The 14342-nt window shown below is 43.1% G+C and overlaps 1 protein-coding gene across 6 annotated transcripts in view; it reads right to left on the bottom strand.

Moving 5' to 3' along the window:
* LOC137435048 (echinoderm microtubule-associated protein-like 2) overlaps positions 1–14342 on the bottom strand; it is a 171386-nt gene that overhangs the window by 64933 nt on the left and 92111 nt on the right. For all 6 annotated transcript variants that reach the window (XR_013624598.1, XM_068128433.2, XM_078784806.1 and 3 more), the window contains one exon: positions 5847–5985. Coding sequence is in view for 5 of the 6 variants with exons in the window: in XM_068128433.2 (XP_067984534.1) it covers positions 5847–5985 (139 nt within the window). In the remaining variant the exon portion in view is untranslated. The remainder of the gene's footprint in view (positions 1–5846; positions 5986–14342) is intronic.

Below are 14342 nucleotides of genomic sequence, written 5' to 3'. Positions count from 1 at the left end.
GTTGTTAGGGTTAGATGTGTGATGATTTTGGAATGAGATGTGTGATATTCGGGTATCCATACACTTTTGGTCATGTAGTTAGAGATCAATGCATGTGGAAAGACTTTTAAAAGTCAGCAAACAAACCAACTCTAAGTTGTAATTTTGACCCACAAAACATTTAGTCGACAAGTCTTACCTTACTTTTTGTGTAGTTTTGTTTTATTATTAAATGTTCCGTTCAGAAGTGTGGTCATGCCCAAATACAAAATGTTCACTGGTAATATTAGACCTAGTTCTGCATGAAAATTACCTCAAAGTTTCATTTCACCTTCACAGAAATACAATTTTGAAGTAAAGAAGTAACAGTGGCATTCTTGGTGCTTGTTTGGCGTCACTTATGGTCTTTATTACCTCCGCCACCAAAGGTGGATGGAGGTTATGTTTTCACCCCTGTCTGTCTTTTGTTTGTTAGTGAACAAAATATCTCGAAAAGTTGTGGACGGATTCGGACGAAATTTGGCAGAGAGGTGGCGTATGTGACAAGGACGAAATGATTAGATTTTGGTGAAGATCCGGATCCGGATCCGGCTACTAGAATTTTTCAAGTGATTCTTCGACATTAGGAGATAGGGCCAAAAACAATACATAGCAGGATATCTCAAGACGTTGTGGAGGGATTTGGACGACACTGGGTGGACCGGTTGGGTGTCTGACGAGGACAATTCAATTCAATTATGGTGAAGATCTGAATATGGATTCATAAATGATTTATTTTAGGACACAGAGTCCAGAAGCAGCTGGGTTTGACTGGGAAAGGTGGGTACAGAGAGAGATGGGTTCAGGTCACAAGATTTTGAGGCAAACACAGAGTTGGGGCAGTCAGCTTTTTTACGTTCAGCGTCAGCTGTGTATACCTATGAGGTAAGGGAGGGGATGGAAGGGAAACCAACACCAGAAACAGATTTCACCAGACACCACCAGGATTTGGAGGAAAGAGACAGGTTTGAGAGTTCAGTCTTGAGAGTCGACAGATAGTGCTTCCTTTCTCTCCTGAGGGTAGACACAATTGTTCCGAGCTTGGTGGAAGGAACTGAGATTGCCTGCAGTTGGATTAGCCTTCCAAGAGGCAAAGGCAAGTTGTTTCAGGGCAACTGCCTCACCACAAGATTCAATGCATCATGGAATGGACGGGAGAAAGGGTATGACAACTGAAGACGAGATGGGATAAATCTGTGCATGAGAGAGAGAGAGCAAATTTCTTTGGAAGAATTCCCAGGATGAGTTTATGTCAGAGACCGTGGAGATGGAAGACCAGTCCAGATTGATGGCTGCTTGAAGACCGTGCCATTCAGCCTGAGTGAAATGCCAGACTCGTCGACGCCGAGGAGGCTCTCTGAGAATGGGCCAGAGAGATGTCCACTTTAACAAGCAAATGATCAGAAGAACCGATTGGAGCAGAAGAAGAGCAGCAGACATTTGCAGCGAAGTTAGTCTCATAACCAAGTCTAGAAGAGAAGATGCTCCATTGCCTGAGATCCGGGTCAGGAAATTTACAGATTGTGTCAGTCCCAGTAAGTCGCAGAAGTTCTTTGCTGAGGTGCCATGGCTGGTGAGAGAGGAACCCACACCCAGAAAGCTGGCATGATGACAGTTGAAGTCGCCACATATGAGGAAGCGAGAGTTGGGATGAGTGGATAGAAGTTGGTCCTTGTTGTCAGACAGGGACATGTAAATGGAGACATTACCGTTTGGAGGACGGTACAGAACACATATGAACAAAAAGTGGGAGCGGAGGGGAGGCCATAGCCAGAGGTACTCCTGGGGGTGGGGTGGAGAAAGGGCAGTCAGTGCAGGGAGAGTGACGAAGAGAGCTTTTGATAAAGATAGCCTTGATCTTTCTTGAGGATAGATTCTTGATCCCCAATCCAAAACCTTGATCTTTTCTACCCCCGCTAATTTCACCCCAAATCCACTTTTTTGAGGTGACTTTTGACTTCTTTCCTGGAAGTCCTTGGTGTCCTTGCGTTTTATACCTATCCTGCCTCCCCCCAGGCCCTCTCCCTCCAAAAACATCTCCCGATGTCCCTGCTCTCAAATGTTGTGTTTGTGTGCTTCCTCCCCTTCTCTCCCCATCTTGTCGACCGCTCCCCTTTTTATATACTTTGTTTGCTTGTTTGTTTGATTTGTTTGTTTGATAAATGTTAGCTCTTTCACGAGCCTCGACTCTGTATACAAAAAAATAAAAAATAAAAAAATAAAAATAGCAATCCCACCACCAGGACGAGGCTCAGGTCTATCATATCAGAGGAGGGAGTAACTTCAAGATCAGAGACATCTTGAAGGAGCAAAGTTTCTGTTCAGCAGATTACATCTGGTTTGTCAGAAGCAACCTGTATGGAGAGATCAATCAGGTTTGAGCAAAGGCCCCGGATGTTTGAGGTCCATACCATTAGGGAAGAGGGAGGGGGAGCATCAGGTACAGGACAGGCAAGGGGAGGGGAGGGATAGGGTAAGATGAGGGGTGAGAGGGGGTGGTAGGGAGAGCTGTTGATAGTGTGTCAGATATTGCAGAAGAGTTAGGAGAAAGGGAAGGATGAGGACAAAATGTATGATGGTGATGGGATGAGGGACAAATGAGGTGTTTTTGAGGGGGGCAGAGCAAAGTCGAAGGTTGGAGGAGGTGGAGGTATGAGATGGAAGGGAGAGGAAATTGGGAGGAGGCAGCTTTGAGGAGGGGGGAGGAGGGAGAATTGGAGAAATATCGTAGGGGGGGGGAGATTTGAAGGGGAGATAACATGCACGTGGTCAAGGGCGGGGCCCGCGAGGAGAGAAGGAACTAATACATTTTTTTTTTTTCTATTTAAAACGTCAGACAAAAGGTAAGATGTTCAGGAGAGGGAGGGGGAGAAAAGAAAATCAAAGCAAAAGAAATGCAGCAAAGGAAAGAACTTAAATTCACAAAACACCGACGGGGAAGGGGGTTCATATATATGCTGGTGGGTGAATGGGGTCAATGTGGCGTTCATCACGTTTCTGAGGTAAGTGTGATGCTGATCAGGAAGAAGAAGAAGCCGTACCACCAACTTTGTACACTTCTGGAATTGTTTGATTTATTTGCATTCAAATGTCTGGTGATTGTTTTTTATGTATGTGAGTGTATTTGTATATAACTTTCATTAATTAAAAAAGGCTTAGGCACTATCGAGCGATTAAAAAAATATATATAAAAAACTCCCCAAAAACGCTTTTTTTGTCTTTCTTTTGTCTAAAACACTCCCAGGCACTCACTGATGAACCTCTGAAAGTTTGACGAAGATCCGTTCAGCCATCTCTGAGAAAAATGGCGACACACAGACACACAGACAGACATCTCTCATATCTAGTAGATATGACAAATTAAATTTTTTTCACTTTTACGTTTACGTTTACACGTGGTAACCTAACTCGCTCGCGAGCCTGACGAAGATCCTGAGCGAGCCATAAAAGGTAACCGACAACATGCAAATTGATGGCGCAGGCAATGATGTATATATGGGGCTGGGGTCTCGTGCCTTCTTCCTTGCAAATCGCTCTGAGCTGTGGCAGAGGCAGAGGCTATAATGTTCAGAACCCAATCGGAAATGCGCTAAGTTATGGCTAAAAATATGGATCTAAAGATGAAAGAAAAAAAAACTCGGCCTTGGACAGACCCCCCTCCCTCCCCCCCCCACACACACAGGAGCCTCGACCCCCATACATTCGCAGAGAGTGTAAACGGGCAGGGTATCAGGCAACTTGAACTTGGCAGCCTGGCCTGGCTTGTACGCCCAAACTTCATTCTTCAGACGCTGGTGACCAGGCTGCCGCTGATAATCCCCACATAATCCCAATGCAGTCTGCGTGGGAGTATAGCCACTGATCGATAGTATAGCAGGCAGCGTGGAGTCTGGCGGCGAGGATGGAACATCACGTGATCGCTCTGAGCGAATCAGCGAGCTGCTCTGGCACAGGCTGAGATGTTTTATCTGTTCTGTTTTATCTGTTTATCTGTGTATCTGTGTTTATCTGTTTATTTATTTATTGTTTTGTTTTGTTTTGTTGTTTTATGTGTTTTATCTGTTTATCTGAAGTTTTATCTGTGATTATAATGTTCCTCGCTGAAATGCGCTAAGTTATATATGAATAAAAAATATGGATCTCGTCATCGGAGGTCATTTTTAGGTAGGCCATGTCCTTCCCAGGCCCAATGGCCATGGCTATGCCAAAAATCAAGTACGTGAGCCTCTCCGTTTGGGAGTCTATAGGTAATATATATATATATATATATATATATATATATATATATATATATATATATATATATATATATATATACATATACACATATATACATATATATATATATATATATATATATATATACATATACACATATATACATATATACATATACACATATACACACACACACACACACACACACACACACACACACACACACACACACACACACACACACACACACACACACACACACACACACACACACACACACACACACACACACACACACACACGTTTTATTAATATAGATAATTATGACGTCATAGGTCACGTGGTATGGGCGCCATCTTGGAAAAACCGAAAAACTTTGCTCCTCTATATCTCCGAAAGCGCTACATAGAAAAATTGAGACATGGCTCATTGTAAAGAACTCTCCATGGGGAATAAAATATGTTAATGATGATATCATAGGTGCCTCCATTATGACGTCATAATTCGACAAGTACAAAACTTCATCTGCTCAAGATGAAATTTATTGAGCGTCATCTCGGGATAAATTGGTGAAGAAAAAAAAGTGATGACGTCATCGGTCATGTGGTTTCGCCGCAATATTTGTTTTAACACAAAAGCCTTAAAGAAAAAGGACACTGAAAACACATCCTTGCGAGGGTCTGCAATCTCTGATTGCTCTTTCTAGTTTCCTTGTTGTTGGGGTCCACAAGGCCACAAGACCGGTATGGAACACTGACACGTTGGTGGGAGTGGGAGTTTGGGGAAGAATTTCATTTTATCCAAGGGTGAAAAAGTTCAATAAAGGAGAGAATGGATATTTGGCATGTGAAGACAATAAATAAACAAGGAAGATGTTGTGAAGAGCTTGCAAAAATACTTGCGAAATCCCTAAAACAAATATGCCCTTAAAAATAATTGGGGGTTGGATTCAGTGACCTAACATGCAAATGAATGAATGATCGTTTTAAGGCCATTTTCCCCGCTGGAGCGAGGGGTAGCCTTGCGGTCCCCATGACAATCATGGTTCCCTGTTTGAGGCAATGTTTTTATGGCCGGATGCCCTTCCTGACGCCAACCCTCAGTCGCCTCTTACGACACGCAGGGATACGGTGTACCTATTCTAAATCGGCGTACACACCGGGATCATGTGACCGGGATTATGTGACCTAACATGCAAATCATCTTCAAATTTCAAGTCAATCGGATGAAAATTGATGATATTAAAAATTTGACAAAGTTGTTGATATATGGCCTTTGTTGACGTTTTGACCTCAAAATGAGTAGGCTTCTCGATTATGACCGGCTCAACCATTTGGTGGAGTTTGGTGAAGATCGGTTTAAAATTGTGACCTGTCGGTGATTGACATGCAGACAAACAGACAATCACAGACCAGACCAACCAATATACTTGCTAATCATCAATTTTGCAAGTGATAAAGCTCCACAAGGTATGTCAGGAACCTCGGTAGAATAACAACAATCCATAAGTGCATTAGCAGAAGTCACTTATTAACACTTTAAGGTAACAGCTGCCCTTCCTACCCACATGCCCCCACCCTCATCCCCGACACCTCATCTTTTTTTCATACCGGCGGGAATTAGATGCACTCTCCTTTTTCCCCGTTGATGGGAGATTTCCTGTGGTGGATGATTTTCTCTGCACCATGCACCCATTACTGAGAGCAGGTCTGGATGGCAGGCTCGGTAGGGTCGGCAAACCTCCACGTCCTGAAATGAAAGCCCGGTGCATATGTGTACTTTACTTGGTAAACAGGAATTAGCAAAGTGTGGCATCAGGAATGAATGGATTAATGAATAAAAGTTGTAATTGTCATGGTTCTCTTCTTGAGGCAATGTTTTTTATGGCCGGATGCCCTTCCTGACGCCAACCCTTTTAGTCGCCTCTTTCGACACGCAGGGATACGGTGTACCTATTCTAAACCGGGGTACACACCGGAAATGCGGGCAAGGGGGTTAACAAGGAGAGATGCAGAAAATAGGGCAAAATGGAGAAGATCGTCATGGTGACCGCAAGGCTAAACCCCCCCCCCCCCCCCCGCTCTTGCAGGAAAAATGGCCTTAAAATGCAAAAAAAAAGAAAAGAAAAAAAAAGAATAAAGAGCGTAAATAAATAATCTCAGTGCACTGCAGCGCTCGACCCTTAAAGTGCAACAGGCATGGAAAAGTACCCCACGTACAAGAATTTACTTATTTTTGAAAGCCAATGTATACGGAAATAGTAATTTTGAAGAAAAGATGACAAACAATTGAAATTGTGATTTAAAAATACGATGATGAAACGCACGACAGGAGACGATACTCAGTGATTCTTCTCTCAAAATTGTGTGGGTGCATCCCGTTCCCGATTTGCAGTCATCAGGACCGATATGTTTGAGTGCATCCCGTTCCTTTAACACCATAACCAGGAAAGTGTATCGCTGTGTTACAACAACTCAGACTATCATCCACAACCATCCGATTTAGACATGGAAACATTCATAAATGTTGGGGAAGGTTGGTTCTTGCAGATTACAGTGCATTCAGAAAGTATTCAGACCCCTTCACTTTTTTCACATTTTGTTATGTTGCAGCCTTATGCTGAAATCGTTTAAATTCTTTTTTTTCCCTCATCAATCTACACTCAATACCCCATAATGACAAAGAGAAATCAGGATTTTAGAAAGTTTTGCAAATTTATTAAAAAGAAAAAAACTGAAATATCACATTGACATAAGTATTCATACCCTTTGCTATGACACTTGAAATTTAGCTCAGGTGCCTCCCATTTCTCTTGATCATCTTTGAGATGTTTCTACACCTTGATTTGAGTCCACCTGTGGTAAATTCAATTGATTGGACATGATTTGGAAAGACACACACCTGTTGATATAAGGTCTCACAGCTGACGATGCATATCAGAGCAAAAACCAAGCCATGAGGTCTAAGGAACTGCCTGCAGAGCTCAGACAGGATTGTGTCGAGGCACAGATCTGGGGAAACCTACAAAAAAAATTCTGCTGCGTCGAAGGTTCCCAAGAGCACAGTGGCCTCCATAATTCTTAAATGGAAGAAGTTTGGAACAACCAGGACTCTTCCTAGAGCTGGCCGCCCGGTCAAACTGAGCAATCGGGGGAGAAGGGATCTGGGCTTTATCAGTTTTTGCAACACTCCACCGATCTGGGCTTTATGGCAGAGTGGCCAGACGGAAGCCAAACAGTTCAATCTTGGTTTCATCAGACCACAGAATCTTGTTTCTCATTCTGAGAGTCCTTTAGGTGCTTTTTTGCAAACTCCAAGGGGGCTTTCATGTGTCTTTCACTGAGGAGAGGCTCATCCTTTAATAAGACGGAACCGGTTTTCACTCGAGCCATTAGTGATATTAAAGAGCAAAGTATACCATTGAAAAGTTTATGAATGAGTGGTATGAAGGGAGTGTGCGAAAATTCCGATGTCTTTGAGTCACAATACATGACACGAAAGAGTATGAAAGTGTATGAAAGGAATCGGGAGGAAGTCGTTTTGAGATTTTGATAACGTGCTTACAGTCGTTTCATCATAATGGACAGATGCTTGGGATAAAGATTCATCCAAACCCATATCGATTCCATACAAATGCCAAGCAGAAGTGCACAATGACAGCCTGATCTAACACTGCGCCATCACAAAGCCGGCCTTCTTTTCCTAAAAAATTCCGTCTCCACGATACGATTTCTAGCAACAAGGGTAAACAACCACGTTTTTCATATCCCACACCAGTGTTCATTATTCAAGAGATGAGGAACACATCTGGAAAAAATTTCCATGGAAGTTTCCTTAATTTTGTACAATTCTCATGTTTGTTGTCAATAAGAGTTCCAGGAAAAGTTTTTCAAGGGATGAACATGTGTTCGATTCATCTATCCTGTTGGTTTCATCAGGTCTTCGGGGCTGGAAGGACAGCCTCGAGATATGCATGCCAGCCTCTGAGCTGTCTTGCCTGGGTTTGAATCTAGAACCAGCTTCAAACTGTCATGCTGGCATTTCGCAGGTAAAACGAGACCTTGATGCGTGTGCCAGCCCTCGGATGGACGTCAGACTGGGCGTCCTGTCTACTGGCAGGAGTTGGTGAACATGAAAGATTGTGTGGCGTCGTTTTCTATTTTTTTAAATTTTTTTTTGTTGTATACTGAATCGAGGCTCGTGAAAGAGCTAACATTTATTTCACAAACAGATCAACCAGACAAACAAAATATATAAAAAGAGGGAGCGGAAGACAAGATGGGGAGAGAAGGGGAAGCACACAAACACAACATTTGAGAGCAGGGAGATGTGTGGGAGGGAGAGGGCTTGGGGGGAGGGGGCGTGGGGAGGGGGAGGGGGGGGGAGAAGTATAAAACACAAGGACACCAAGGACTTCCAGGACAGAAGTTGGTATTTCAAAAAAGTGGAATTGGGGTGAAATTAGCGGGGGTATAAAAGATCAAGGTTTTGGATGGGGGAAGATAAGAGATGGTGGTGAACAGCTGTTTCATCATGTTTGATGATGATGATGATGATGATTATGATGTTTGATGTTTGATGATCATGTGGAGATGATCATTCATCATGTTTGCGAAGAGGAGGTGAATTATTGCTCGTATCTGAACAGATTCCAAATTCCTGCCCTAATGTGCAGAGGCACTGCATCAGCAGCACAGTGAAACATTAGCAGTGATGCAACCAGCAGACTGAATTCAGTGTTGAATCTCAGTAGAATATTCAGTCGCAAACACCAACCAGGCCTTCAATAATCACAAGTACTATATTATAATTAATCACCTCTGCATTTATGTTTGCTAAACTCTGAGTTTTAATACTTTTGGGCCAAATTTCTGAGTTTCTTCAAGAAAAGCACATTTGTATACAAAATGCACATTTGTATAGAAAAAGCAAAATGAAAAAATCTCAATAGATCTTTGGTGTGCTTGGCTGAGCAGGTGATAACTTCATAAAAGTGGTCTGCAATGTCTCGATCATGTCAGACCTTGAAATGTATCAGAGAATTTCAGATTTGCATTATCCAACAGAGATGAAAGGTGAAATTAGAAATTCCATTAACACATTCTGCATCACAACGTTTTCTATGGTAAACTATCTTAAATAACAGGGCGCAGTTTGATATACTTGTGCAAAATAAAACACCAATTCCAATCACGGGTCAAGAACCAAAACTGGTATTATGAGAAATTAGCATTTTGAATTACCGGTTGGAAGGAGTTTCATTTTTGCTTTTGCGGCAGAATATTCCCAAAAATATCAACCGAGGGTGTTCCTTTTTCCCACATATAGTATTCCACCAGCAGTGTATGTATTGTGCCTCACATGTTTGATGGAGTGTTCAAATTACTTTGTTCAAGGCAAACACGGTGGTGTAATGGTTTAAGCATCCGCTCTGAGTCTTGTAGGCCAGTCGTTAGACTTTGACTCTGTCCCAGTAATACAAAAGATGTTAAAATGCTATTTGCTGCTTCCTTGCTTGATGCTAAGCACTCCAGAACACAGAGGGAGGTGCTCTATCCCACTGGTCCAATTGTTTTATAAAAATCCATGTGTGCAAATTATTCATCGAGTCCTTTAGGTGCTTTTTTTGCAAACTCCAAGCGGGCTTTCATGTGTCTTTCACCGAGGAGAAGCCTCCGTCTGGCCACTCTGCCATAAAGCCCAGATCGGTGGAGTGTTGCAGTGATGGTTGTCCTTCTGGAAGTTTCTCCCATCTCCACACAGGATCTCTGGAGCTCAGCTAGAGTGACCATCGGGTTCTTGGTCACCTCTCTTATCAAGGCCCTTGCGAGCACAGAGAGCATTTCTTCATCATAAATGCATTTTTCTTCTGCACAAAGGGCACCAATGAGCTCCATCCAGCACGTTGCCACCAGCTATGCTTACCCTTACTAATGTCATGCACTGTCCACGCTCTAAACTGACACCTCATTGATTTTGTCATCATCAGGTAACCCAGCTGGCATTATGTCATGCACACACTTCATCGAATAAATCAATGTTGGTCACCTTCAACAAAATCTAATAATTTCGTCCTTGTCACACGCCCAGTCTGCTCACCAAGTTTCATTCAAATCCGTCCATAACCTTTTGAGATATCGTGCTCACAGACTGACAAACAGAAAGACAGGTGTGAAAACATCACCTCCATCCACCTTCAGTGTCGGAGGTAATAATCCCTTACAATGCCACATCTGTCAGAAAAGGAGAGGAAGGAAATCATTGGACACCTTCAAGCAGGGCCTTCTACTAAACATGTTGCAAGGCTCCTTAACGTGAGGAGAGAAAGAGTTTATGACCTCAGAAGATGTTATGAACTGGATGATATGGCCAGATCAACAAGAGATTCCACTGTATCACCAGGACACATGGCAAGAAGAGGACACCCCAGTATATAGCCTCCTGTTCAGGACCAATACATTCCCACGACCCACTTACGCAATCAGCTTCAAATTGCCGAGAGTACTGCCAACACACTACCTGAATCTCACATAAGTGTCAACACTGTCTTCAGGCATCTCCATGTTGCATAGATCCATGGTTGTCGTCCTGTTCAGCATCCAAGACTTGAAGTATGACACATCGAAGCTTGCAATGGTGAAATCAGAATGTGCGATGGATATGGAGGCAAAGGGCATGTTGTGTTCAGTGACTAATCCAGGTTTCTCCTTGAAAGGCATGCTGGATGTGCAAAGGTCTACAGAAGATGCAATGAGCTATATGCCTCAGTATGTGTCCAGCAAACTGCAAATTTTGGACATGGAAGTGTCATGACATGGGGTGGTATTGCTGAAACCTTTCACACCAACCTGATCTTTATCCATGGCAATCTGACAGCCGATCGATACAATAATGAGATCTTACAGCAACACGTGTGAATGAATGAATGAATGAATGAATGATCGTTTTAAGGCCATTTTCCCCGCTAGAGCGGGGGTTAGCCTTGCGGGCCCCATGACAATCATGGTTCCCTGTTTGAGGCAATGTTTTTATGGCCGGATGCCCTTCCTGACGCCAACCCTTTGTCACCTCTTATGATGCGCAAGGATACGGTGTACCTATTCTAAATTGGGGTACACACCAGGATCATTCATCCCAGCAAACTGGTACTCAATTTGCCGACCTCGGAAGGACGACAGGCTGAGTCAACCCCCCTGGCATTAATTCAGCGATCGACCGGGATTCGAACTCAGGATCCTAGGATCCCAAGCCAGCACCCTAACCGCTAAGCCAACACCAGGCTCTTGCAGCAACACGTGTACCCTTCAATAACATAATCCAGGAATAATCTTTATGCACAATAATGCTCCTGCTCACAAAGCCATTCAAACAAGGAACATTATTGTCAATTCCAACGTCAATGTCATGATACTGGTCTGACATCTCACCAGATTTAAATCCAATTAAACATCTGTGGGATATCGTTGATCAACGGGCTCAAATCTTGCTACGATAGCGACAGACCATCGATGAGCTGGAGCAGGAGCTAATTTGAGCATTGAATGTACATGTAATTATTCACCATTTGTCTTTGTCAGAGGTTTGCACCCCATCTCTGTCCCATGTCATCAATAAATTGCAACAACAATCACATGCCAGTTTTCATTTATGGTGGAGAATGGATTTTGGGTCTTGCTCAAATGCAGCTATCACGTATGTATGTATGTATGTATGTATGTACGTACGTATGTATGTATGTATGTAGCCAATATAATGCCCTCTGGTGGCATGTGCACTAGCCCAAAAGTGGATGGGAAACTGAAGTTATAATTAAATTATACTACAACATAATTGTAGTATGTTGTACATACATAAACATAAACAACATAATTATACTACAACATAATAATTTAAATACTACAACAATTACAGAACATGGTTATATGAGCTGTTTGAGAAGAACAGTACAGTCAGACCCCCGAAATTTGCGGTCCCAACATTCGCAGGTTCCGCGTATTCGCAGTAGATAAAATGTTTCTATATTTGCGGCCCTGTGTCCTGTGTATTCGCGGTTTAACGGGTGCAAAAATATTTTCCCGCCCACCCACAAACTTACTTGATACTTGATTGATTATCCCTTTTCACCTATGGGTCGGGATCCCAAGTTAATGTTGTTATTATTTTCTGCTTAAGGAAAAAGCCTGGTTCACAGAGATGATTGCAATGTCTCTGCACGGGGAGGAGAAGAAGGGGCGGTAGAAGATTATACAGTCGATGGGATATGACGTGGGAAGTGGGGTTACTTAGTTTCTTGCATAATTATTTTATCATACATTTATCATACACCACGAGTGATTATATAATTATATATGTGGTTTAGTTTTAAGTCCCACGATTCCTTTAGAAATAAAACAGCCGTACATGAGCGTAAACCACCCCCCACAACGCCATTCGACATTTGTGCTTTTTTGAGGGCGTATTCGCGGTTTGCCTCGACATTTGCAGCCCTGTGCTCCACATATTTGTGGTGTATTCACGGTTTTCATGCGATTTTTGCTTTTTCCCTTATGAATTTAGGGTCAGGTCAGTCTTTTAGGACTGCCACCGGTAACATGTAACCTAGTGCTACCTGCCACATGGTCGGGTTATCGGCAATTAAACCGACACTGCTCACTGGCTTTGCTAGTGGAGAGGGTGACTGTGACACCCCGCCAGGACCAAAAATAACATCTGGCAAAGCAAGGGAGACAACTCACATCCAATATGGAGATGGTGTCTCCTAAAAAACACCCGTCCGGTTTGGACCATTTTAAGTCATACCATAGACTTCAAAATGGTATGTGCTGTTTCCTTGCTTGAAAAGAAAAGAGCACGTACAATACCCTTCGGTTGACATCCATGGGGAGTCGGAAATTCCTTTTGAGGAAATGCCCCCCGCTGAGTATGGTGAGAAAAGTGGCGCCATTGTTATTACGTCGCTGGTACCCAGAGTATCCTGGGAAGTGAGCTTAGTGACGGCAATTCCCCCAAGCTTTGCAGTGGCGATGTTAAGCATTTGTCGTGTGTGTGTGTGTGTGTGTGTGTGTGTGTGTGCGTGTGTGTGTGTGTGTGTGTCGTGCGCACACGTCAGCCTCAATGTCAGCTCTATTATGAGCCTTAGCCCAAGTATTTAAAATAAATAGCACCGCAAAGTGGGCGTAACCCCCAGCCCATGCATGGTTAAAACCAATTTCAAGATGGCTGCCATGGTGGCCATATTGAAAATCGCAGCGCACCCATTTTCGAAAGGAACCTTCCTCGACGCAACCCAAACACACACTGCAAAAATTAATTTAATCGGACAAGCCATTCTGCTCGAAATTGACGGAAACCAATTTCAAGATGGCTGCCGTGGCGGCCATATTGAAAATCGCAGCGCGCCCATTTTCGAAAGGAACCTTCCTCTACTCAACCCCAACACACACTGCAAAAATGGATTTAATCGGATAAGCCGTTCTGCTCGAAATTGACGGAAACCAAAAGTTGATGGACGCCCGGATGGCTGCCATGGCAGCCATGGCAGCCATATTGAAAATCGCAGCGTGCCCATTTTCGAAAGGAACCTTCCTCTACTCAACCCCAACACACACTGCAAAAAATGGATTTAATCGGACAAGCCGTTCTCCTTGAAATTGACGGAAACCAAAAGTTGACGGACACCTGGACGACGCCCGTGACAACAATACCCCTTAGCCCAATTTGGGCTGAGGGGTGAAAATCAAAAAAATAATAAATCACAAACTGAGGAATCTATCCCACCTTTTTCTATTGAAAGAATGCCCGCACATTCGGGGATTCAACATTCATGGCATTTTCCAGGAACATATCCCACGCGTTTTTACTGCCCATCATAGATGGGCCTTTCAGGTAGTTGTAATAATTGGATGATACAAACGGTAAGCATGCCAATTTTAAATAAATATTCAAAAAAATCAATGCCATTGAGAATTGGCTTGAGAGATTATCATGAGGCATTTATTTATAGAAGGGGGTTGGTTGCATCATGTTGGAGATTTGAGTCGTTCAACGTTAGCATTCAGTATGCTGTGGAACCGAGGTGTATCATTAGATTCCTCATGAAATAGAAC

This window comes from Myxine glutinosa, chromosome 9 (genome assembly GCF_964187855.1).
Source record: "Myxine glutinosa chromosome 9, kmMyxGlut1.1, whole genome shotgun sequence".
Taxonomy (NCBI): Eukaryota; Metazoa; Chordata; class Myxini; order Myxiniformes; family Myxinidae; genus Myxine; species Myxine glutinosa.
The sequence above is the reverse complement of the archived record's forward strand: the minus strand, read 5'-3'. Positions and strand labels throughout refer to the sequence as shown.